Source organism: Rhea americana, unplaced genomic scaffold (genome assembly GCF_003343005.1).
Source record: "Rhea americana isolate MKP2758 unplaced genomic scaffold, rheAme1 scaffold_65, whole genome shotgun sequence".
NCBI classification, from domain to species: domain Eukaryota; kingdom Metazoa; phylum Chordata; class Aves; order Rheiformes; family Rheidae; genus Rhea; species Rhea americana.
In genome coordinates, this window is record NW_028186812.1 from 3024344 (window position 1) to 3051615 (window position 27272).

Below are 27272 nucleotides of genomic sequence, written 5' to 3' on the forward strand. Positions count from 1 at the left end.
GCGGCGGGCGGCGAGAGCACGGCCTCCCCGGAGGAGCTGGAGGAGGAGGAAGCGGCGGCGGCGGCGGGCGGCGGCTGCAAGAGCTGCACCTACCAGGGCTGCAGCGAGACCACCACGCAGGTGGCCAAGCAGCGCAAGCCCTGGATGTGCAAGCGGCACCGCAACAAGATGTACAAGGACAAGTACAAGCGCAAGAAGAGCGACCAGGCCCTGGGCGGCGGCGCGGCGGCCCCGCCGCGGGCCGAGGTGAGGCCGGCGGCAGAGGCGGGCACATGCCGCGGAGCAGCGCGGGTCGCGCGGGGGCCCCGAGGCGCCGCCTTTCTCTGTTTATTTGTTTTATTTAAGTGCTTATTTAAGTGTTCAGAACACCGGTAGCCCGTACTTGCTCTCGCGTGCTTGACTTTATTGTGTTTGTGGGGAAATAGAGATTGTCGGTGGCAGAATTGATGATGACGTTCAGCTTTTTAAATAGTTTTTCGGTTTGTGAGCCAAGACAGCGTAGTTTGTGATGGTTCTTGCTACTRATGAACTAGATTCTGAGACTGTGTGTTTAGAGGAGCTAGAGAGAAACTTYTGAGGGTGCTGGCTGATTTGTGCTTGAATGGACAAATATAAAATTGTGACTATCAGAAGGAAAAAAAAACTTGCAGTTTAATCTCTGCTTTTTTTACCTGGCATAAATTGGCGCTCCTACTAAGGAATCCTTTTTGTCAGTATAGCTGTTTCTGGAGTTTTGTGACCGTAACCTGGGAGTCAATCCAACTGAAAAACTATCAAAAAACATTTTTCCTGTTTTTTTTCCCCMAAAAAATAATTAATCGTATTGGGATCCCACCAAAAATCTTTTTGCCTAGCATCTAATTTCCAGAGGTGCTTTTGGCAGCCGATCCTGTAGAAGTCAGAAAGAGGACAAGCCGTAGAATACTTCTCACAGCTTCTTTATGTTTCAGCTCGAGTGACTTGATGAGGCAGATCTGGTTTTGGGTGTATTATGTAGTTCTCAGTAGTCTCTTACATGTATTTGTCCTGGTCTTCTGTTGAACACGTGTAAACTCTCAATAGCCTTAACAGTGATGACAGTATTTTGTGGGGCCGGAGTTAGGTTCCTAACGGAYGTTTATCTTTTGCTTCTATGGAGAGGATTGAAACAAAAGATACTGGGATACATTTTTTGTTTTTACCTGAACCATTTCAGGTAGAAGGGAAGTATTGATTTTTTTTAATTTGTTTTTTGATGGGAAGTAGCAGGAAGGTCAGAGGAAAAAGTTTAAGATGTCAAAGAAAGCAGTAAGTTGTGAATTTAATACAGATAGAATTCAAAATTATAACTGAAATTGTCAAACCAAGGGTGTTTTCTTTTCAGCAGGTTCTAGAGCTGGATTAGGAGACTAATCTAGATCTAATTCATGTGATTGTACAAGGAACAAAACAAACTTACGAATACGAAGCATGTAGATTTTATTGTCAGTCATCTGTGACTTTGACAAATTCATACTAATATTCTGAAGAATTTAAAATGAGCAAATGGAGCACTACTAATGCATGTTTTTCTTGTTTCATCTGCCTGCATATTTATTTTGCTATTAAAAGAAAGTAGTATTGTCATTCCTACACACTTGCAAATGTAAGATAGTTCTCCTGCTGGCTAGAGACTGGGCTCCGTTGAATGATTTTGTTTTTAAGAAAAGTAATCAATAAATTAAACTATTTCTACTAATTTAGTTTTGCAGTGTAGAATACTATTTCAGCTACATTTGCTGGAGTAATATTCACTGTGACGATGGAATAGTGAAAATAATGTGGGAAAGAGAAGAAGCTAATTCTCAGATATACTTTCATTCTGGTACTGTTATGTCTCCCTCCAGATTAATAAGGCAAAGAGATCCTTTATTCTTTGAATTTTTCAGTGATATAAAGTAAATATATCATTGTATTGGACTGTGTAGTCTCACTTCTCTATTTTGTATTTTTTAATGTCCAGGATTGTGTTGAAGGTTCAGTTTCTGTCACAAAACAGAGAACGGGATCCATTGGAGATCGTCCAGCAAGACCTACTCTTTTAGAACAAGTATTAAATCAAAAGAGGCTGGTAAGTTCTGTTTTCTTGGAGGTTTTGAACTTAAACCAATAAAGGCAGCATAAGAGCATTTCAGTCAGTTTAATGTCTTTTCATTACATGTGCAAATATTCAAATCTAAAATACACTGTGCAACAGATGTTTCTCAACCTCTACACAGGGAATAGTAAGATGACTAAGTTTCTTGATCACTGCCGTATTAAGTGAATTTGAATATTTAGGCAGTACTGAGTGGGCAAAGTTGATTCTTCAGGTGTTTACACTGTAACTGAGATGTTTTTAATGAAACTTTTCTGTAAACTTTTGGATAAACTGGTCATGGTCTTCAGGTCTGATGTAAACTTTATTGTAGYGTGTTTTAAAAGTCTTGGATTTGTTATCACACTTAGAATTGCATGTATATATTGTTGGTAAAACCATCTGACTGTAAAAAAATTCTTGTGTTTGTAGATGTTATGAATGGCATATGTCTTAAGTTTTTTTTAATGTTTCTGTGGCTCCTGTAAGTAACTTTGAAGAATTCAACCAAATGAAGGGAAGTAATTTGGTGCTCATTGTTGTTTTGGCTTCTTCATTTTAACTCTTTCTACTTTATCAGGTTTTAAAATCTCCTTCCTCCAAAATCCAATAGAACTATTTGTGTATTCTTTCTGTTAGCTGCACAAAGCAATGTAACAGTCTTCACTAAATTGCTATTGTACTCTTCAGAAATTTGAAAGTAAATCTTCAAGGAAAAGTCGCAGAACAGTATAATTTTCTTGAATACTTTCTCAGTRAAGGCACCTGTTTAATGTTTATTTCTAAAACTTTGAGGAATATCTTCAGTTGATCAATTTTAACAAGAAAAAAAAAAACCCTACGTAGTTTATTGTTTTACATTATCTGTTCTTCATGCCATGCTTACTGAGTTGCCCCTGTCTCTTGCTGATCGTATTTATATGGCTTTTAATTAAATTCGAGAAATTACRTATTAATGAAGTAATATTTTTGTAGAAATATTGTAACCAGAAGCTCTTAATGTAAGTAAGTGTTGAGGTTTTGAACAGTTATGTCAAGACTCTTCAAGAACTGAGATTTCCTTGCAGCATTCTGGGGAAGTGAGATTCAGATTCCTCTTGATCTGCTGCCTCCTCTGCCTCCTCTGACTTGATTTCTGTTGTTCATCATTATTCCTTCTAGAACTACTTAYTTGTTTCATGTATATCTGCACAACATAGGACTGGGGGGTTATGTAATGACCTAGAAAGAATTTCCATAGCTTGCTTACATCCAAGGCCTGTTCCATGCCTATACATGAAAGTTCCTGCATGTTGATAGCTACTTGCAGGTTTTATCWCTTAGAAGTGCAAAGTACTTTGTACTTGCCATAAGGTTAAAATAGGCACAGAGGAGRCAGTCCCTAAGGTAATTAATATTTGTAACTTTTTTTGTATGTTGTATTAATCTCTGTGAGGAGTGGCTTCTGTATACAGCCTATGTGTGCCTGGAYATGCAACTGGGATTACATTGCAGCTTTCACTGAATAGAAGTGTAGAAAGCCAAGGCAAGAGGTGCAAGAAGCAAGGATTTGTGGAGCTGTGGATAGGGAGGCTGCTGGTGAGAAGTGGCAGCTGCAGTAGGCAGTTTTGAGGGATTTCCGTTGAGAACTCCGAGGCCAGCCTCTCGCTTCTGGGGCTTCCACGGTTGATAGGAGCAAATGGAGGAAGGTGCACTGAAATGTCATATAACACCAGTATATAAAGAACTACTTAGTGCAGAACTATCCTGTGCAGTGATGCATCTGAAAAAGCTAGTGTAAACTATGGGGAAAAAAGGCCACTCATCCTTTCGATAAGCCTGTTTTGTTAGTAACTGTTTTCAGTGATCCTCACTTATCTTATTCAGTGCTGCTGGAGGTTTAAGTTATATACAGAATTTTTGTTTTCACTTGTAATCTCTGCAAAGTTGTCTCCCAGTAGCTTGCAGTTTTAGACTCTGTCGWGGAATTTGCTGATTCTTTTGAATGTGAATCTGGATTTCAAAGTTGCAGTGCTGTAAACTCTTTGGTTACATCAGTAAAATGACTGTGCCCAATAAACAACCAAACCAGAGAATTAATCTTTTTTGCATTAATTTTTGAATGGATAAATTACCGATCCAATWTGCTATATGGCCTCACAAACACATGCTGCCACTGTGCAGGACTGAGAATGAACAGAGTTGGACTACAGACTGCAAATGCTTAGGCTGTTTTCAGCAGCGCTGCTGGCAAATGTCCATCCACAGCTTTAAGCTTGTTTCTCTGGTTGCGCTTTTCATTTTAACAATTTTCTGTTCATTCAGTTTCATCTAAGCTGGTTTTAAGAGGAGTGTACTTTTAAAAGGTCATTCACAGTGATAGTAACTTCCATTGTCTCTGAGCAGTGGAACTTCTCAGCTGTATTTGTCTAATCAGTTTTAATCATTTTTTCCATTATAGGCTAGACAATGAGCTTTAGATACTTTTGTCTTCTAACTAAAGTCAAAAAGGTTTTAACGTCTTGCTTTTGGCTGGACTGGTGTTCTGAAAGGTTGGGAAATTACAGAATGCTCAGTCAACGTAAGCTTTGTTATCGTATTTTTGAAACATCTGCAATGGAGGATGTGGAAGTCAGCTCAAAACTGAAGCGTAATCAAAAGTTGTTTTTCTACCAAAGCATAATCGAAAGGTGTTTTTCTATATGTCCGGAGAGTACTTCTATTTGCTATCTTGTATGTTTTTTGTAATGTGTGTTATTTAAGTTCTAAATCTGCTTTCAGAATGTGCATGAATGCTGCTTCTGGGTATCTCCTGGTGTCATGAAACAGTTCTTGGTTTTAGAGTTCTGACTTTGACATGTTTTTGTGAGCATGTTTTGTAATTCTTTAGCATTTAATTGAACTCTCATATTGGCAATCTGCAAATTGATTATATTATAATATCTTTCTATTAAATCAATGTGATATGTACTTAGTGTCCGAATTCTTTAATGTAAAATCCACTTTTTTTTTCTTCAAGTCCCTTCTAAGAAGTCCAGAAGTGGTGCAGTTTCTACAGAAACAACAGCGACTACTAAGTCAACAGGCTTTGGAACAAAGGCAGCAACAGTTTCAAGGAGCTTCTGTGTAAGCAGAAAGATTGATGATCTACAGATGAGTCTTGTGCCGAAGGAGAAATGAGAGATGTATTTTATAGAAATGCAAGAATATCAATGTTAAAAAAGGAAGATTAAAGTTGCTGCTGCTATGTGYTTTTTTACTTGTTTCTTGTTTGCACTTTTGAGGTTTTGAGCTGCTTGTGTGTCTGCAAATTTATGAGCAAATTCAAAGGAATCTAATTTTCCATTCTTTTTAAAACTTCATTTTAATGTTTTTATATAGAACTCTGTTTATATGAGTAATGTTTAGCTGTACACCCTTTTCTACCAAAGTCTTCCACTAAATTATCATTTTTCTGTATGATTTACTCACAAGTCACTCTTTGATGACAATCACTGAAGAAAGTCAGTTACTTTCTGTGGAAGTTGTGAAATAATYCCAGATTTAAGCCAGTCCAGTAGCGTGACCTAATAGCAGTTGCTGGGATTTGAGAAACTTAAGTTCACTAAGAATCTTGCACTAGAGTTTAAAGACAAAATGTCATCTGGAAATTGAACCAGTGACTCTTGAAAAGTGCAAATCAGGTGATCCCGTTGCTATATATTCATTAGCTACAAGTTGAGGTTTGAAATGCTTCACCATTCTGCATAAAAATTTGCAGAAGGCCCAGTCYGTGCAGAGCATGTAAAGGAATTTGTGTTTAAAAAGCTCCCAAAGGGTTAAATGGAAAAAAATGTTTTTGAGAAGAATTARAGGTGGAAAAAATATGCAACTGAGAGTTGGACCTTACTTTGTATTACTGCTAAGGACCAACCTCTTATACATGAAATTATGTAATATAGCATATTTGTTTAAAAATGAGTAACATTTTYATTTGTAAGTGAATAAGTTGAATTTTAAAACTTTGGAATGGAAAAGAGCAAATGTATCTGAAATGCAAAATGTAATTGTACTTTTTTTCCTTTTTGAAGTCTTTCCCTTCTGAAAAGTATAATTAAGACTTTTTTTTTAATTAAAACAGCTGGTATCTAATCAGCTCAAGTGCTGGACTTCTCAGATTTTTAGCCAGTTAAGATGAACTTGCAATTGATTTGATTAAGAATCCAAACATATTTGTAGGAGTTGAATCCCAACTTTTTTTTTTTTTTTTTAAAGAAATTTTAAAACACATTTCCAAACAGAGGCTGTTTGAGTGATTGAGGTGGCTATTAATGTACTACTTTGATATTGCAATAGTTTGGTCCACTAGGGAATATCTGTTGAGGAGTATTTGCTAGTCTTACTAACCTTGTAAAGTGTACTTTGTAGACAGAAATTGTTCAGTGAGTATTTATTGTATTTAGCATTGTGCAGGTTGTTTTTTTAGGAAAATTCCAAAACTTCTTGTATCAACACTTCTGGACCAATAAGTGTTTAAGTAAAATCTTTGTGTTTAAAAAAAAAAAATCATTTTTCTTCTGTTACGTTTGTTACCTATTACATGTTCCTTTTTTTTTTCTATACTAAAATGGCCAGCTCTGATAAGGTGCCATTAAAACTTTTGTGTTCCCAGGCTGTTAYGTTATAAGAAAAATTATTTCAGCTTTAAGTAAAATCAAGTTAGTATTTTCAGCCTGTCTGAATGTATGTGAAAAATTGAGAGTGTCAAATTACAGACAGAAGTATTTTGTTATTTTAAATGGTCAGAAAGCATGTGGAAAGACATCTCTGATTTAACTTAATTAAAAAAATGAAGTAATTTAAAGTACACAATTCGGTTCTTCTAGGAGTTTCACCTCTGGTTATTTTTCTTCTGTAGCTTTTCCAAGTTTTGATTCTTTTTTTTTTTTTTTTTTTTGTTAATATAGCACTTGCCATTATTGAAGTTACTTTTTAAAGGAACAAATGTGGAAGTGTAGAACACAGTATGCTTCCAAGTAAAAGTAAACTATACAAGGTAGTATTCATTCTTATCAGTTATAGTGAAACACTTTAAGAAATCTAAGTAGATGATAYACCTTTCAGTGTATCTATTCAACACCTTTTAGATTGTCTTGATACATCTATCACTGTTTTTCAGAAGAAGTGTACTTTCAACTTTCTAAATAYTGTTTTTACATGTAAATTTGGAGTTCTCACCTGTGATTTATTGTTCTAATTATTCTTAAATAATATTTATAATGTTCTTAAATATTGCTCTAAGTGTTTTTTCCATTTTATACCCTTTTCTCTGAAGTATCTTGTATCCTTTTTTTAAGTAGTCATTTGTAACAATTTCCTTTTCACTAACRGAATGGTGAACATATAGCCTTGCATTTTATAAAGCATACTTGCTTTAGTTATGAACTATGAGAATATAAACAGCTGGACTTGGTTCTCTATATTGTGGGGTGTACGTCCAGCACATATATGGTAGAACTGTTATTTTTCCTATTTCTCACTAGTTTAAACTCGAGTCAGTTCATGTTTCTGCTAGCAGAAGAATGAGGTGTGCTACACGATGCTGACTGTTGCCTGATCTACTGCCAGGTAGAGGTGGAGACTTGGTTACAGTACTGCACTGTGAGGGTGTCTTGTTGAGTCTAGACTAGTGTGTAAGTTTTGAGTGTCGTAGTCTGTTAGTGAAGCCTCTTAGTTTGGTACAACCTTGCATGCATGTAGCTGTCCGTATGTACACTGAGCTCTGCAGTTCCTGGGTTTGGGGATTTTACTTGTTGGGGTTTTCTGGTGTTTTTAGTTCATCTGCATCTAGATCAATTGCCTGCATCAAATGTGAATGTGGCTACAAAGCTTCTCAAGCATGTTAAAGACCTGGGAGGACTGGCCATTTATGAAAATAYGATTTTTTGAATGCATATCCTATTACAGTGTTTTGGGAAGTAGTACATGATAGTGTGTGAAAAGACKTTCCCTTCTCTGAATCATTTGTGTGTGTGTGTGGTTTTTTATCCAGAGGAAGAGACTTGATAGATTAATTATGTTAAATAAACACATATAGAAAATGGAAGGCTAGAGCTGATGGAACACTTGGGCAATTCAGAGATTCATGTTCATAATTATCCCAAAAAGCAATATTCTAGTATTACCTAACCCTGAAGGCACCTTGACTCACTAGACACATCCGTCTTTCACTAGAGATTTTTGCATACTGCAGTGTTAGCCGTGGTGTTGTACCCTGCCCTAGCCTGAATCGGTTAACTTGTGTCTGTTTTGAGCCGAGTTGTGGTGTAGAAACAGAAGTCTGGCTTCACAGAAGGAAGCCAAAGGTGTAAGCATCATCTATTTTGGTAGGTGTGGCAGCATCTTAATGGTTTTAAAAGTCTAATCACTGGATTGAAATCCAAAGCCTAGAGCTAAGGCTCTGTGCTGTTTATGCAGAATAGTGGAAGAATTGAAAGACTTAGAAAAGTGATCTCCAGTAACTGCATGGTAAGTGTGGAACTGCCCTCTCTGTAGCTGAGGAAACTCTGGGGAGCCGTTTCTGTTTTTTGTTGGTGGTGGTGGAGTTTTTTTGCTTTTTTTTCCTAGGTTGAAGAGCAGGAATATATAGCAATTCTTTGCAAAGAACAAGAAGCCCATGATGGGGAGGTAAAGCTGTGCCTCTTTTGTATAGGGGCTGTCAGAACATTTTTGTATAAAATGTGCCTTGATGTTATCTGCAGTCTAGGGTATTCGCTTCCCAGGGGAGTGGTGAGGATATTATTCCCTATTCCTTTCGAAGCTGGCCTGTGGAATAGATCTAGAGGGGAAGAGATGCACACAGATGCCTCTGATGCACCCATACGTAAAGCCTGATATACCACTGATGTCAGGCTTTTGCTGAAGAAAGGAAAATTATTCTCTTCCTTGCATTTAACCCAATATAAAGTTAATAGCCTGAGCTGAGGGGACACCCAAGGTGTAATTTTTCTTTTATCTTTATTTATTCATTTATTTACCTTTGCTAAACTTCGTGAGGTTCCTGTCTGCACATTGGTCCAGGCTGTTGAGGTCCCCCTGAACAGCAGCCCTGTCCTCCAATGTGTCTCAGTGCTGTCATCTGCAAACTTGCAGGGAGTGGACTCCATCTTATCACCCATGTCATTAATGAAAACTTCAAAGAGAACTGGCYCCAGTATTGGTTCTTGAGGGATGCCACTGGTAGCTAAGTTCCTGTTGGACTTTTTCTACTGATCACTAACCTTTCAGCCTGTTTGTCCAGCCAATCTTCAACCCACTTCATCATGCACTTAAGCAGTTCATATGTCACCAATTTCAGTATAAGGATGTTATTGGAGGGGGAGGGGTCAAAGATTTTGCAAAAGTCAAGATATACACTATMCACTGCTCTCTCCTTGTCCACAGAGCCAGTCATTGCATTGTAGAAAGCAGTYAGGTTGATCAGTTCAGGTTTGTCCTTGGTTAACCCTTGCTGGCTGTTCCCAGGTATCTTCCTGTCCTTCACATTCCGAGAAACACCTCTGARGAGGATTTGCTCTATAACCTTCAGAAGGACTGAAGTGTGACTGACCAGGCCATACTTCCCTGGATTCTCCTTGCCCTTCTTGAAAATGGATCTGATATTTATGTTTCCCTGTATTAGGAACCTCTTCTGATTACCAGAACCTTTYGGAGATGATATAATAACGCCTTGCCAACACTGGTCAGCTCCAGCAGCACCCTGGAGTGCACCACATGGACTTTTCTATGTCCAACTGGTGTAAGTACTCCCTGACTGTCTTCCTCTCCTGTACTGCTTCACTCCCACAGGCTCTGCTAGCAGGCTTGGGGAACTGAGAGGACACAGGGTAGGCCTGACTAATGAAAACCAAGACACAAAAAGCATTGAGTACTTCAGCCTTTTCCATGTCCTTTGTTATTATGCACCTTGCCCCCACTGAGTAGTAGACCCAGATTCTCACTGGGAACATAAGGATGGAAAACAAAATGCAAGAGATAAAGGCTGAATCTAATAGTCATATTGAGACTAGTAGCTTTCTAGGATGAGATTTATCTCAGGTGAGTGGTTTGCTCTGGTATCTGTCACAGTTTATAGAAACAGTATTTGGTACTCCTTTTTCACAGCAGTTGCTTTTGGCAGTTTATCAAGGAAACTTTCATATGCTTTCCTTAAACAGTGAGGTGTACAAGCAATTGGGAATCAGAACTTTGAACATCCTGTCAGTAGTAAGTTAAATAGGCTCATTTAGCTAGCACTTTTACAGCTCAACTACTATCTGTTATACTGCAAATGTGCTGAAGTCAGATTTTTTTTGTTTAGTATTAATTTGTTATCTAGATCCAAGGTAAGTTATAAGTCAAAATGACAAGTAGAGCTAATGGAAGTCCTTATCTAGAGAAACTTTTGCTTAGCATTTGCCACTGAAACAAGCAACTCACAAAAAGCATTGTATTCTCCATATCCATAAAACTTTGATGTATTTTTGGAAGCTGTAATGAAAACAAGTTAGTTGGTTCAGTGCAGCGATAACTGGTYGATATTCTGTCACCTGGATTAGTTCCAAATATAGATTTAACCAAAGATTCTGTGTTTTTTATTCRTTTTGCTTTGGTTCTGCTGAGCTTTCCTTGTAGGCAGTGACAGTCACAGTGGCATGTTGACATTTRCAATTCCTAGCTTTGCACTAGGCCATGTATTTGTTAGAAGGTAGATGAAGCAGATGGATCTCAGGACCCAGAGAGATATGCCTGTCCCAGCCTGAAAGGAAGCTGCTACAGTTCCGAGTTCTCAGGTTCAGCCGGTAGTGAGGTGGAATAGCTATTCCTAATAGGYGCATGCATGCACAAATACACAGACACGCTACTGGCATGGCTGGCCACACAGTGCAACAAAGATGGCACCTTTACGAACACCAAGATGATGACCCCGCACTCACGCAAGCATGAACAGCACCAATGGCTTAATCCTCTTTCTCCTCTTCTGATCTCCTCTCCTCTTCCTCCACTTCACTCGTGGAATATACACAAATGCACTATGGGTTTTGCCAGCAGCTGGTGTTGGACATGCTGTGAATCCAGTAACTGGCCACCAGCCCCTGGTCTGCACTGGAGCTGCAGGCCCCCCAGGCTGGCACCTGGTTTCTCCAGTTGCTGGCTGCAGACCTCTCCTCGTACTTGCCAGCTAGTCTGGCTTGAAATTTGCTAGAGTTCACACACGCACGGTCTCAGAACAGAGAGTGCACCCAGACACAAGAGTCAGGAATAGCAGTCGATAGGAAGACAGGACAGGCAGACCTGATTACATGCAGCTAGCCTCTTTGTCTCTTTTTTCCCTGTTTTTCCATGATTGTGGAACACTCCTTAATCCACCTCGATGCTGCCTTTTCCCTGCCGTTTGTCCTTCACCAAAACATCCCATAATATTTTATACATTCCTTAAATTCTCTTAGACCATCCCATAATAAGTTTTACATAGTCCTAGCATTCTCTTCCCCATATGTCCCATAAGAAGTCCTATAGGCCTGTAGGCGTTAATCCCCTCTAGTTTTCATGGCTTTCCAAGGAGTGAGTCTCCTTCCTCGACTCCTGGGTGAGTTTCACATCCAAACAACAGTTTTGTCATTCCCCTTCAGTGGTTTTTGGGGGAGCAGCTGAGTCAGGGTGCTTCTTTCTCACCAGAGGATTACTGGTGTTCCTCCACCTCACATGGTTCCTCTGATCCTCATGGGTCTCCATGTTCACTGTGATTAGGTTTTAATCAGATAACTTAACAGTACTATTGTGGTGCGCATGCCATAGCTTGGGAATTCTTAGATCAAGGAATCAAGGAATTGTATTTTATTTGAATGGTTTTATCAGGACGAGTTCTGTGACTAGTTTAAGAAAGATGAGCTTCAATTTCTTTACTTACCATACGTTAAGCAGACATTCTCGGAAGAAGCAGGATGTGGCTAAATTGAAGTCGGTGTGCTTTGACAGTGGCGCCGCACAGGGCAGGAAAGGTGCCCGGGGAGTGTTTGTTAGGACACTGATGAATGTGTTAGTTTGAACTAACAAATGAAACAGATGTTCAGCACAGCGCGGCCAAGCTACCCTGTATTTCTCATGGTTTGTAGTATTAACGTTGTAGAGGCTGGCATAACATCAGGAGATGTGCCGGTAACAGAGCTGTCCTGCTCAGGCAGTGTCAAATGTGCTTCCCAGATCGTGCGTGGACCCAGCAGGTGTCCACATCGTTCCATTATATGTATCCTGCTTCCTCTGTTACAGAGCACAAATAATAAATTGTAGGAAGATTAAAACTTGACTTCCCTAACAATGACTGGTAATATATATTACTATACYTTTGTTTTTCCTTGAGCAGTTCTAGACCTGCACAGCTGCAAATCGGTCTTCTCACTAGTGCAACACACTAGTGCACACTAGTGATMTACCCCAGTGCTTGTCCCAGGGCAGGAACAGTGCTCAGTGCTTTACAGGCAGTGCTAAGTGCCTGCTCGGACCAGTGCTGTCTCCTCTGGAAATAAGCCAAACATCCTCTTGATTCTTCAACTATACTGCAGGAAATTAGATGAGGGATGCATATAAAGTATATATATAAAGTATTTATAACATGCAGGTCTTATGGCGCTATAATTTTAAATGCATTTTATAGTGTTTACCATCTGATTCTTCTGGAAATGTTGTCTCATCCTGTGACCCTTACTGAGTAAAACCTCTGATGCCTCTTGCACAAGACTTATTTGTATGAATAAAGACTTTCTAATGCTCTTGTTCTCAAAATCATTAGGAGTCAGACTGGGACTAGTCTCTTGGGACCAATCAAGGCCAATCTCTTTCAAAGAGAAAAAGGAGGAGGGAATAAGAAAAAGTTTTCTCAAATCAGAAATAACTTTATTAACAGTAAAACACAAGACATGAATAATCCCTTTTACAATAGATTAATTCCAGCCAAAGAAAATGGAGTGTGTTAAAAAGTGTATCGTTAAAACATCAGAGTAAATATCTTGACTTCAGGATACTTCAAATCAAATGCAACAGGAGGAATGTTTGTGAAAATATCCACTTGATAAGCAGTTACCATATTTTTCTTGATATGAGAGGGCATGGGACTGAGTACTATGGAGCTGCCCTGATCTCCCAGGCTCCTGAAACTAAATACGTCTCTGAGATTTTTCATTCTTAAGAGGCAAGAGTCCAAGCAGCATTGTTTATACAGTGATCTACACTGTTTTAGCCTCACTTCCATCTTCTAGATGGTGAAGAAGTTTTGCCTTGATTGTGGTGGAAAACGCGAGGGCAGAATTGTTCATAGGCAGAAGTGATACTATTAGATCTTTGCATACTCTTTGTGAGTTTTTTTCACTCAACCAGATTGTGATAGCTAGTACTTAACAAAGAAAAGCATTCCTTGCTCAAATCCACTATTTTTGCCCCTTTAATGCATAAATCCTTGCATGCTTATGGCTTCACTGACCCCCCCCCACAAAAAAAGGCCTGTTTCTTCACTTTGTTTTCCCACTGCACAGGCAATACCAAAATGAGGAATTAAATTGCTAACACTGCATTATCTGCAGAAAATATGCTGTGCTACATTTAACTTGTACTCAGAAAGTATTATAAATAATTGAAAAATGAACTCCAATTGCCTGAATAAATGAAGAAAATTTATCTAGATGTGCATTATCTCTGTTCCTCATTATGTTTGTTCCCTTGCTCTCTCATTTGCAAAGCATCTCATGGACATAACTGTGAATTAATAAGACGTAACACACTGTAGCATCAAAAAATCACTTTGAAACGGATGATGTGCTCACTACTGTGAAAGTGCAAGGGGTTAGAGTTTACCAAATGTTTTCTAGCTTTTCTTTGCTCATGAGGTCTCTATTTAAAATTATTTAACTGGTTGGTCTATTTCTTCCTATGCTATTCATATGCAATATTATTTGAGGACTAACACAGAATATAAAATAGCAGCATCCATGGATAATAAAAACACTATGACTGAAGATCTAAAAAATGTTCACAATTAGCTGCAAATGTTCACATTGGCTATAATGGAAGAGTAACAGACTCTGGAGGACATAGTGGTTTTGTCTAACTTGCCTTTTGAGACATGGCCTGCAAAGTAGATTAATTACCTGTACAGATAAGTACAGAACACCAAGTTTGCAACCATGGCCCAGGTGGAGCTGAGTGTGGCATCAGTATGGCAACATACCAAAATGCAGCCCCAGGCAAACCGTTGGCATGGTATTTAGAGACTCCAGGATCTGATGTTGCACTATGCTCCTGGCCACCCTGGAGCTTCTCTGAGTAGACGATTGATAGAAACTAAAGGCTGTATTTTGTGCTGGTGCACGACACGCGAAAGTCTGTCATCTGCACTACAGACAAAAGGCAATTTCTCTCTGCTGACYAAAGACGTATTGCCCACTCGGGCTTTCTAGACCTTGCAGAAAGGTACAGAGAGAATGACTCCTGGAGCAGCAGTCACGAAGAAGACTTCTTTCAGTGATTGCAATGAAGCCTCCAAGCTGAGAAGCATTTTGTTCACAGATTTAAAGACTCATATAATCTCTCCCCCTACCGCAAGATGGGACCAACTCTACCAGACTTACCAGTCTACCAAACCAACTTACAGACTCTCAGGGATGGACACTTTTCATTCTTAGTTCTTTCATTCTTAGTTGTTATAAATATTATTCCTTAAATAAGAGATCCAACTTTCTTGGGCTATGAGGGCTTCTGCTGATTCCATCTGATTCAGGATGCTAGACTCTCCCACCTATGCAGGAAGAGGGTTGCTTTTTTGCAATGCCCAGGAAACCTTTATATAATCCGTCCTTCAGTCATGCAGTTGCTGGCCAGACTGCAATTGCATTTAGGGAGCATGCACCGGAAATGCTTGTACTGCCCTTGAATGGATGCCCAGAGCTGAACTCAGCATCAGTCCTGTGGAAAGGCAGAAGGTGATCTTACAGGACAGTCCCAGATGTAACCAGAGCCTACTCCCTTGATCATAGGGACACCATTTGCCTTAATATGCCTAATTGCTTATCAGATGGCTGGCACACCCAGCCAGGCAGTGAGAATAGGAAGCACCAGATCAAGGCATATGGCACTCCAAGCTGCTCCTGAAACGGGTCTTGAAGATTTGTTTAGGCGTGACTGTAAGAAGCTCCAGGGAGCATAATGGTTGCCTAAGCACAAATTGCTTTGTTACTTCCAGGGTTGATCACTGAGCATATCTAGTCATATGCCAGCTCCCACACCCCACCCAGGTCCTGTCAGTGCATCTGTGGCTATAAAAAACAACTATGAACTGTAAGCCCTCTGTAGAACCTTCTGAACCCCTTCAGTGGAGTTTCCTCTCACCCAGAAAGGCTTGGGTTCAGATGTTCAAGTAGCAGCCTGTTTCCCAGGTCTCCAAAGCAAGGAGTTCTCTCCTTATGCTTGAAGAGCACATGTCATGTTCAGTACCTTTCTAAATGATAGTACAAATCTATATTCTAGGCAGCACTTCTCAGCTTTGAAAATTACATTTAATTATTTTACCCTATGACTCATTAATCTGTTGTATTGTGTCTGTTTCTGTTTTTACTAAGCTAGGTTATGGGGTGTTGGGAGGAGGGTGAATAGTAAATAGGATGTAATGTTTCTTTCCTTCATTGGCTTCCATCATGTTGTGCTCAAGCATTCTTGAAAGCTATAGTTGCAGCACAGAAGTCCCTAATGAGCCTTCAGAATCCCCCAAGCCTTTTTATAAATCATTCTATCCAACCAAGAAGCAGATGGAGTCTCTGCCTTAGTTGCCTCTGTAAATTCAGAGGGGTTAAAACCTCCTCAGTCACTGGTTTCTGAACTTAAAGACAAAAGGATGAGTGTTGCATGCCAGGAAGAACAATGGCAGATTAGATAAAGCTACAGCCAAAAACCTACTTTCTCCATTTTAAGAGTTGCGCAGTGGAGATGATTAAGTTTACAGTGAGAGATGTTTACACTGCTGATTTTATACTGAGAGAACACTAATATCTAGCAGCTCTGCCCTGCACCGAACTCATGCAGAAATAGCTGATGATGTTTATATTTCAGCCTGAAACTGTCTGTCTCTGCTAGTAGACAGATCCTGCCTGTGGCAATCTGTTATTATTGAATCTCTATGTAGAACCATAGAATAATTAATGTAAGTAAGTTGGAAGGGACGTCTGGAAGGCATCTAGTCTGATGCCCTACTCAAAGCAGGGAGCACCTAGAGAGGGCTGACAGTCTTGATGTAGTACCTGCTAGAGACACTGAAGGAATTTCTTTGACACCAGTTGATGTTACTCAGGGCCATGGTTCCCCTTCATGTTGCTGATACATAATCCTTCAGACTGAGCAAGGCAGAACGTGAAATAATCATGTTGAGTAAAGATGTTTGTGGCTTTACTATATAGCAAGAACATTGTAGAGCCCTTCTCCTTTTGTGAAAATTCAGCTCAGCCTTTGCCTTCAAAGCGCACAGGCTTGCCTGGACATGCTGTGGGTGAAAACACCATCAAGCATAGCTAGCTGGGTTGTCTCTGAGGAAGGGTTTGATGGGGAGACAACACACATGCTCCACTYTTGCACAAGAATGCTACAGTCATTGCTATAACATACCTGGTTGTCTACTATAATATGGGACTAAGCAGTCAGAGAAACAGTACCAATGAATGGCTTCATGCAGTGTGCCAGATTTGCTTCAGTCACCTCGGGATGCAAAGGACACATTAATACTGCTGCTACCGAAGAACTGCCAGCAATTAAGTAGTCTTCTCTGGATCGCTTAATAGGAAAACAAGTGATCTGAGTACCAAGATGAAATGTGCTTTACGCCACTGGCTGATCAAATTCCCACCACTGCCTGCTGATGCTTGGTACTTCTCCGTAGCAGAACTTCTTTAGCAGGTTTGAAATGTTGATTGCTCAAAAAACATTAGAAAAAAAAATGCTTTCAGCTAAGTAGCATCCCTGTAAGTAGCTTTTAAATCTCTCAGGAAGCCATCTCAAAAGCTTGAGTATTTATGAATGCATTTAAATGTTTTAAATTTAATACAAGCTGATAGGTTGATGAAGACCCTTCAGCAGAAAGTCCTCCTAAAATGGGGAGACATTACAGTGAGATACAAAATTTCTTAAAGTATGAGAAAACTCAAATTTTAATTGAGCTCAGTTCACATACTAGAGGAGATTTTAAGAAAGATTTTGTTCAAAAAGGAAGGAAAATGAATCTTTTTTATCCTTGCTTTATGTGGGCAGAGATCATCTTCCTATCTACTTCCACTAGATCCACTGTTACCACATGGCTTTAACACTGTAAGCTCTTCCCTTTCCTTGGAAAGGAATTGTCAGTTACTGTGTAAAAATGTCTCATAAAATGGTGCTGGCCTGGTTAAGACTAAAGCCTACAGAGGTCACCAAAACTGGAAGCAGCGCATACAGTAATGACAGCCCTCTTAGAGGTTAACAGCTCTAAGACAGATGGTTGTTGGCTTTGATTGCCCAGAATTGGGTGCTTCGATCCATCTTTCAGCAAATAGTTGAATGATTCCTCTCATCCTAATGCACACACTAGGTGAGAAGAATCATGTTTCAGAACTGCCTGTTTCTCTACTTTTAAGGGGAACTAAGGTGACTATCTTTAATGAGATGCACGCGTAGAGTCGTTTAAGCCAGAAGAGCTAATTGTATGAGGATTACCATAAGAGGAGAAATACAGAAAAGRAAAAGCTGCTCTGAATCCATCATCTCCTATTTAAACAACACCTACTTACTGTGCAAGCATCGTTGCCAGGCTGTCAAAGCCACTACATCTCTCCTAGAACTCATCTCACCTATTTTTGAATATGTCCAATGTAGAAGTCCATACCTGAGCTAGTGACCCTGAGTTCCCCTTCTAGCTGATGGGAAGACATAAACAGACTCAGAGTGCAATATATTTGACCTGTTTGAATTATCCACCACATGAAGAAATTAATGATGCCTTAGAAATACCTCTTTCCCTTCACTGACTATCCATTTTTGCTCTGTAGCAACAACAGGAAACTGAATTCTGGAGTTGCCAAGAAGCTGGTGCACCTTTGCTCTCTCTGAAGAAGATGAAAGTTTGGAAGATTGGAAATGTCTAAAACCAACCTCTAAGCTCCTTTCTAGTAGGAGGGAAGGAGGTTTCAGTTTCTGTCTCTTAGCTGAAGCCTAGAAGGCAAGGAAGAGTCTAGGATAAAGCACAGAACTAGATCCTGGATAGAAGAAGTGAGTTTTCTCTGTCCTCAGCTACCAAGAAAGAAAAGGGAGAAGTAATATGGAGAACTTGCTGATGTAAGTGCATAGTCAACATTCTAAAAAAAATCCACATTACCAGCACCTCAATAAGGTGACACTGAGGATGCTGAGGAAAATGTCTGTTTCCAAACCAACATCCCTCAAGTCTGTTAAGCAGTAAATGGCATGCCTGGAATTTCTGTGTAACGTTATTACCCAGTTTCACTGCTGCAGCTGCAAAGCTTTTCCTATCCCACGGTTACACTGCCGATGTCAAATGGTGACAGAACAGGGCTCTTCATTTATACACATTTCATATAAAACTTTCTATTACTGCTATAACTTAATGATCATTTATCATTCTGTGCCCTAATAATGCTAGAGGCAGTTGAGGGTGCATTCAAGGAAGTATCGCTAGTTTGCTGGTTATTCTTCTATTTGTAATCACCATCTCGTAACAGGGTGGCACCTCATAACAGGTAGCTTCTAAAAGATATGAAAAGTCTTTCCAATGAATGTTGTATTATGATGTACCAGAAGATTTCAGGTGACCTCTTGTAATTTATACAGTAAAATGTGTAGCACCAGGTATCGTGTGAGAAAAGAAGAAAAAATAAAATTCTATTTTTTTTTATATACTTCTTGTGTATTCTAAGAAGGAGTGAGATTGGAGAAGCTGTCATTCTTTCTGGTCCTTAAAGCAAAACAATTTCAGATGGCCTGCTATTCCTGGAAAGAAATCATCCTCCTCTTTCAGCAAGGTAATGGAGACCATCAACWTATTATGGTGTTTCACCTGCCCCCTCAGAAAAGGCTATCAGGTGAACAGCATTTTGCAAGGGTGGCTCTGCAGCTGAGAGTGTGGGCAACAGGTCTCTTGCTTACTGAAGAACCACAGACAAGGAGCTTTTTAGAAGATTTTTGTGCACCAGTTCATTCTTCACTTGTTTGTTAAGCCACCATCCTCTATAGGTGAGGCAAAGACACTGTGTATGTATGTATGATGAAATCTATCTAAGATGAGAAACCATCCATGAGGATGTGCAAAGTGACTGGCCGGGAACCCCTTGGCATCAAGCCCAAGTAAGTGTTGCACTCAGATCCTGAGAACTGGCACAGCTCATGGCATAGATAAGACTGACTCCCACCTCCTTCTGCTTGCACTTTGTGAGCGTGGGGCTCCTTGTTCTGCCCTGTTSTCGACACAGACTCTCCCAAGACAGATAATAAACTAATTGTTCAGTTCTTCAACGCACGCTTCATTTCCCTTTTGTGAATCACAGTTCAAGTCCCTTTTAGACGTACCCTTGATATCAGCACAGTAGTCTAACTACAGATAGTCCTACCTTTAAAACAAACTACATCAATACTGTATAATGGATAGGATTCATTTTACATGCCAGATACATATGCAAATATGAATGTACTTTGCAAAAAAGCACTGGAAGTTAATTTTTAAACATACATGGATATATTTCAAAATTTCTTTTGTTTTAGGARCTTGTTATATTTCAGTGCAGCAGTACCATACACTACTGTGTCAACAGTATCAGACTACTCGGATTTGTCCAGAATGCTCTGATAAGGCTCCAGTGCTGAATGTGTCCTGAGGGCTCTTTCCTCCTGCCAAATCCTATGKCAGACAGGGGTGTCCCAGCTCCTCAGAGGATCTGTTGTCCCCTCATGCTTTGCAATAGGGAGACAGACTGGAATTGCTGTTTAGCCCTTCAGATCACTGGAAAAAAARTCATCTCTATCCATACATCTTGTGCACCACTTAAGGTTCTCTTTTAGACCTGAAGTTAGGATGTAAAATGGATATGTGGTGCAAAGAGATCTGACTTTGGTTGCCTGCAGAGGGGTGAATTTCACCTACTAGGAACAGCTACAGCCAGGTTTCTGAGTCTGCACAGAAGGGCTGAGAATTCTCACCTTTTACTGGCTTGGCTGGCAAATGTTGATGCTCATAGGAAATGTTTGACACTTTTGCAGGAATTTGGCTTATTTTGTACTAGAGAACAGATATGCTATACCTGAATTTCTAAACTTACTGTACTGGCATCAGAGTAGCTAGAAACCACAAAACATAGCATGAAAAAAATAGGAGAGTAGACTATGTATAGATATATTTACATCTACATACATCTACATATAGAAGCTTCTGTTCACTGGGAATTCTATAAGCCACTGCCTGCAATAGCATCCATCCTAAGGGAGTTCAAGAGATGACTCTTATGAGACTGAGGAGATGGGGTTATGAGGTGAGCCCATCTGTGTCAGCACCTTGTCCAGCCATTGCAATGGTCCATGCAGGTGGATCTCAATCCAGCAGGGTGTGCTTGTAACATCTTGGCGATGATACTCTGCTCCCCAGCCCTACAAAAATACCAAAGAACCAAAGAGTTGAGTCTTAAAAAAATGTTAAATCACAACACCAGTACTGATGACCTAACACTACTCTAGGTAGCCCATCATCCAAGTTACCAAGATTTAATGCTTTGTTTTAAGGAGAATTTTTGCTCAAAATGTTGCTCTTTTTTAAGGTTATTGTTATCATAGTTATCATAGACACTAAGGGTAAACTACACTGGTAAATTAAATATACTCAGCAATATTTCCAGATGCTGAGACCAAATGGCATGGAATTTGCCTGTTTCTCAGCTTGGAAAATTTCCYAATTTCGAAAAGAGGGTGCCTGCCAGCAAACAGCCTATTGGGAATGGTTCCCTACTGTTTTAACCCCAGCACCATGAACAAAGAAGTCTGGCACCAACCAAAAGCATACTAGGCCCTGTCATAACACTTTAGCACTGTGAATGGTGCTGGGTAATACTTCATTCACTGATAGAGATGTATCTTCTGAGTCTGTGTCTCTAGAATTTCTAGGTGTTTATCTGAGCTTTTGGAAACTTCAAGCAATATTCTCCATGTATTGTGGAGAATTAACTTAAACTCTGCTTATGTACAGACATTTTCCATCATTTTTCTATCTTTGAACATGGCTTCTTTTCCCATAGGAATTCCTGGCTTTTGTATCTCTGCTGTGGGAAGTCTTGGAATAATTTCTCCAGCTCTTTCTGGGAGATAAGGGATATGGAGTTTCTGTCAGAAGAYGGACATGTGGTGCTGGCAGTGTCAGAAGGCAGCCCAGTGTCAGAAGGCAGCCACTCTGMCAGTTTTGGCTAGATATATTAATTCTAGCCACCTGTGTGAATCCCCAGAATAGTGTGATGGGGCAATAATGTGTGATGGGACTTGATCAGCTAGACAGCTGATATTTCTCTGAGCACAGAACTACTAAAAAGAAATCACATTCACCATCAAACTCAGGARAGTTACTGGTCTCCTTACCTCAGCCCAAATACAGAAGCTCTGGATTCATAGTGCTTGCGCACAGTATCACATTCYGGGAATAGCCAGTTTCACAGCAATGTGAGAGATTCAATTAACAGCCTAAAGTCTCACAGCTAATTGACTGTCTCTCTTACAGAAATAGAACTCAAATTTCYACCAGGCAATGTGCAAAATATTGTCTTACTTCAGGATGAGGCTCATAATCCGTGGGCGACTGATCACAGAAGCTGAGCTTTTCCTATCACTGTGCTGGTCAGAAGGGTAGACATTTTTGTTGTGAAAAAATACATGGAGATATATTAAAACCAATGCCTGCCAAACATACYTAAATTAGAGCGTGTGCTCCTCAGTTCAGAGCACTGAGATTGCTAGAATCCAGTTCTCTAAACAACCAACTGTAAAACCAGGAACAATATTAGAACTGGATGCCATAATAAATGATCTGGATAAAATCCTTTTCTATTTAATAGTGAACAGGGGGCAGAAAAGCAGAAGACTAAGATATAGGCCCACCAAAGCCCAGAGTACTTTTAATCAGRCAACACTTTTCTGACTTGCAGAGCATTTATGAGGCTAGAAAATGTCTTTATTTTTAGGCACCTTAATGTTCTGGAAATGTTTGCATAAAACTCTCAATCTTTAAATCAGTGCAGTTGGCCTTCTGCCTGTAAGGGGGATAACGCACAGCTGCAGTGAAGATACATGGTCAGAGCGAAAACAGTGAATCTGCCTGGCAGGATGGAAAAATCTGGATGAAAAGCAATTACATGTTGCAAATGCAACCTGCACGCTTCTGAGCAGTTTAGTGTAGACAAAAGTCAGCAGTCATTGCAGCAAGTCGTTTGTCAGATTACAAGCATCTTTTGGTAGCTGGCCATCTCCCTCTGCTGGCAGCTCCAAAACRTGGCTAGCTGCCTTCCCCCAGTGCAGCTGCCCCTGTGGCCACCTCAGGCTCCAACTGCAGCTTCCCACAGTCAAAATGCCGTGAGCTCAGGACTCACCTATGTCTTTGGCCTGTAAATTAAGGCCCTCCCTAGGCCACAGGTAGCGTCCTTGACCCCTGGGGCTGAAAGGAACTCAGAGGTGGAACTCGCTTAACATGGGAGTAAACCCTGTGGGTACTGCCAGCCTTTCCCACCTTGWGCTGGCAACAGCCTTCTTCAGACGGGCGCTTAGCCATGTCCCAGAGCCGTGAGTTTCCTCACACTGAGAAGGGGCCAAGCCTGCTGTGTCATCTTCTTAGTGCTGAGATGGAAAGCAATGGGGGCTAATAGGGAGCAAATTGCTGYGGGAGTGAGGGTCTGGGTTCAGGACTTGACTCTGGCTCTCTGCACTGTGCTTGAGCTGCCTCACCTGCAGAGAAGGGGCACCAGCCAACCTGCTTGTTAGGTTTGTCCACATCACTCTGTGGATCAAAATTCAGCGGCCTCTGCTAACACAATCGTAGAATCATAGAATTGGTAAGGTTGGAAGGGACCTCTGGAGATCATCTAGTGCAATYCCAAACAAGTGGCTCATATGGTGATCAAACCCATGACCTTGGCATTATTAGCACCACAGTCTAACCAACTGAGCTAAATCTAACCCCATGTCTGTCTGACTTCATGTTTGCTGCTCCCAGTTSCTGCATGCGCATACAAGGAGCATGGGAGTAAACAGSAGCATCTTCTCCATCTATCCTAYAACCTATCTCCAGAAAATGACAGTCTGGGCAAGTTTCTCACGACTCTCTGTCCCTACCATTTCTGCCTCCCTGTTTGGCAGCTCATGCATTTGTAGCACAGGCAATAGGGTCTCCAGCATTTGGGCTCAACTTGTTCTGTGGTCAGTAAGAGATTAGCAGCACCTGGTGTGTGGGGTCAAGAAGAGGAGAGAAGCACAGGACTGCCCTGTGTCTGGGGACTCATGCTGTGTGGCACATACTGGGGCTCCRACGAGCAACACTGTCCTCTCTCCACTACGCACCCCAACACCCCARGGACACTCCTGTCCCAACAGGTCTTACACCTCGGGAGAGAAATAATTTGKGTAAACTGAATACAGGAAACAGTTTTTAAAGGCCAGGAAGAAAGAATCTAGATGAGATTTGCATAGCCCCTTTCCAAAGGTCATGGGAAAAGGTTTGAAATAGCTCCTTCTTGCACTGGTCTTCTGGTGCCTGCGGCACTCTAGTGACTGCCATTATTTGAACAAAGCACTGTGATAATACAGCAGTAGTGTTACTTAGTGCATCAACACTACCACTTTTGCTGCCACGCTGGGCTTGGAGGCAGATAACACATCAAAGAGACTGCCCCTGAGTTGCCGAGATAATGAAAATATTGCGTAACTGGCTACACTGCCTTTACGAACAACACACCAATTCATGTCTTCCATTAAASAAAATGCTGTTTGTTGGGTTTCTTATGTTCTTTCCTCCCCTAATGCTTGCATGTGAACAAGATGTCCGTTCCTTCTCAAGAACAAAACAATATGGGCAGGGAGATTTTGGCTTGGACTCACAGGAAAAATTACAGGGCATTCTTAATGCTCTCAGATAGTTAAGAGAATGGGTCCCCAAGGACAGTTGGAAAGAGTCAAAGCCAGAAAGCTGCCTGGGTCTGAACTCTTCCACTTTGCAAGAGGTAGGGGAACTGGGCTTGAGCCTCAAGCCATTTTGTAGTACTTTAGATGTGAATTCAGTCAGCTTGATTCAATCATTTGTATACAACAAAATCTGCAAGACAGAAGGCTACACTAAAGCCACTTCTTACAGTCAGTACCTAAGCAGGACTAGTGGGTTTCTAATGGTGCAGCTTCTCTAGTATGCAGGCTGATAATTGCTGCCTAACTCTCCAGTAGCACTGTAGGAAGTCAGAGTCGAGGGCACTCATAGAATAAGCAATCTTGAAATACTCACCATTCTCCTAGATGACACCACAGATACTAAAAGTATATTGTTAGTTCTAAAGCTAGTCAAGAAATGTCCTTCTGGAGAGAATGACATTCAAAAGATTTAAGAAACTCCCACAAAGACAGATACATTGCACACCCAGCAGTCAGATTGCAAAAGGTCAAAGACATGGAAACAGTAATAGCTTTGGTGGCCTACTGTCTCTTTCAGATAACAGAAGAAGGTCAGTGGTTCTTTTGAGTTTTGTATTTTGCTTGTAAGGATCCTTTCTGGCAGTGGGTCTGGCCAGTGTGAATATCAACAGCAATTAATTAATTAATTAATTAATTAAGGAATTAACTAATCTTTTGCCAGGGAGCAGAAAGGTGGCAAACAATGTCAATCCCCAACAGGCTGAAGGAGGACCCAGTGTTTCCTGACTGAGCCCATACCTGCCAGTCTACAGTAATGTTAAGATTGTAAATTGGCTAGTGGCATAAGGACATCTTTTTCAGATTTGTGCCTGCACCAGACTCTATTGCAAACCAGTAACAAAGGGATAGCTCAAGAATTGCCTAGGGAATGTGCTGCGACATCATATGCTAAGCATACCTAAATTGAACTTTTTATGTAATCAGTGGGGACAACATCACCATCCAGTCTCTGCTTGTTTTCCACATTTGCCTAAGGAATACTTAAATTTTGGACTCTAGGAAACTTCCAAGTTGACCACAGAAGTATCTGCTAGTTTTAAGCACCTAAAAGTGTAAGACAATGCTGGAAAACAGGCAGTCTGAATTGCTAGTTGCAGCTTGAATGTCTTGCTCTCCACTTGGGAGGGATTTGATAAAGTCTAGCTTTGCACCAAAGTTAGCAAGTGACAGGATTCACCTTTTCAGAAATGCAAGAGAAGACAAAACAAACATCCTTACTTTAACAAAGCTCATTCGAATAGTACACATCTTGGTCAGCTCATACACCACTTCAAAACCATGATTGACTGACTGGGCAAGCAGCTGGGCAAAGAGCTGGTTGTTGAAGATCTTGAGGCTGCAGCCACTGGGGATCTTGCAGACAGTGGCYGGGTGAAAACCATGCTGATAGTTACAATTGCGGCTTTGCACAAAAATGCTGCTGTCACTCACACATTCAGCATAAACCTCTCCACCGACATAGTAAAGATGAACACCTCAAAAAGGAAAAAAAAACAGTTATTGTTTCTACATTGTTCACAATAAGCTTTATGCCAGTAATTCTTTGATTATTTTACTTGTGTGCATAGACTTGTGTGCCCAGGATCATTCTAGGCAGTCAGTGCCTGTATYTTGCCTTTTAAAGGGCAGTAAAATTTGTGTATATCCACATATCTACAAGATAGACCCACAAACATTAAGTRCAAATTGTCAAAAATGTTATTTCAAAGTATTGGCATAGGAGAAAAAAGTCTTGGCATGCGCTGTTCTKCTTTGTTACTCAGTGAAGGTTGACTCACTTTTTTAATACACTAGCATGATACTTTTTGACACACACACGCGCACATACACATATATGTCAAACATATGTGAAACATATACAAAGCATGGACCAAAACTGTCAGATAWCTAGCAAATCTGTTATGCATTACATATCCAAATCTGTTTTCCTTGTTGAGCWTATATACTGTGACTTAAGACCCAGYTCATTGCACGCTATTCCTTAATACAGGATGCTATCTCGTGCAGTTCAAACATGGTCTGGTGTGCACTTAAAAACAGCTTTTCTGTGTTTTGTTTTATCCACCACATCAGAACCACATTTGCATGACCCCGACTTATTCACCAGATCCCGTTCAAAGCAACATTTAACAAGAAAATGACTGATTTTCTTGTGGACCTTTCAGTGTTTGAGTGACTTACCAACACTGACTCTCCTATTTTTATCAGCCTTGGGGAAATAAAGATAGAAGCACTTCTATCCATTCAAGGACTCAGATTCCCCTCTGGATGACTGCTTCCACAAAAATGTACATAAATTGGTGAGGGATTTATCTCAGCTAAATTCAGCAACCTTAAAATTAGGGGTCCAGTGTAAGCTAAGTGTGTAGACTCCTTCTTTAGCTGATAGATGACAAGAGGCACCGCCACCAGATGATTCACTCCATCCACCACAGAGCGCAGGCTCACTGTCAGCTTAATCTGATCTAAGTCTGTGCTGGTGCTCAAAAAGCTCTCTTTTCCTGCCCTTGCTGCTTCCTTCCACACCTGCGCTCAGGAAGGCAGCAATGCTTGAGGGCCAGGCAACCACCTGCATAAGGGAGCTGAACCAAATAAAAACTAATCTATTTGCAGTCATCAGTGCAGGAGTGGCAATGGGGACCTGGAGTGTTTAGAAGAGTGCATGAAACCACTCCCTGAAGGGGGCCCAGTCATCCTCTGAAGATGCCTCCACATTTAACCTTCCCATGGTTATTAGGTGAGATGAACTCCTCCTGTGGTCAAAAGACTTCAGTTCTTTGTTCTCATACAAACCACCAATAAATAAAAATAAAACCTTCCTCTATTCCCAGGTACAGAGCTCAAAGCCTTACACATAAATGCACACATTCACAGAGTCTAAGTGGACTGCCTGAAAAGCTAATGATAACTGTGCTTTAATAATTCAGGATTAATTTGTTTTTTTTTCCTGTTGTCT

General features: G+C 40.5%; 2 protein-coding genes across 5 annotated transcripts in view; one reads left to right on the forward strand and one right to left on the reverse strand.

The window, feature by feature from the left end:
* On the forward strand, positions 1-5321 carry RFXAP (regulatory factor X associated protein; the record flags this gene model as incomplete). The annotated part of the gene is made up of 3 exons (XM_085320694.1): positions 1-246; positions 1982-2089; positions 5094-5321. Coding segments are annotated over 3 exons (465 nt in total), but the record flags the coding sequence as incomplete, so codon positions are not given.
* A 7676-nt stretch (positions 5322-12997) lies between these two features.
* Positions 12998-27272, reverse strand: part of SMAD9 (SMAD family member 9) — a 29278-nt gene continuing 15003 nt past the window's right edge. For 3 of the 4 annotated variants that reach the window (XM_085320659.1, XM_085320656.1, XM_085320655.1), the window contains 3 exons: positions 25535-25791; positions 20520-20752; positions 12998-15046 (listed from right to left, as the gene is read on the reverse strand). In XM_085320659.1, coding sequence (XP_085176785.1) covers positions 20609-20752; positions 25535-25791 — 401 coding nt within the window. In that variant the 3' untranslated portion in view covers positions 12998-15046; positions 20520-20608. The remainder of the gene's footprint in view (positions 15047-20519; positions 20753-25534; positions 25792-27272) is intronic. The other variant, XM_085320658.1, reaches the window with a different exon arrangement.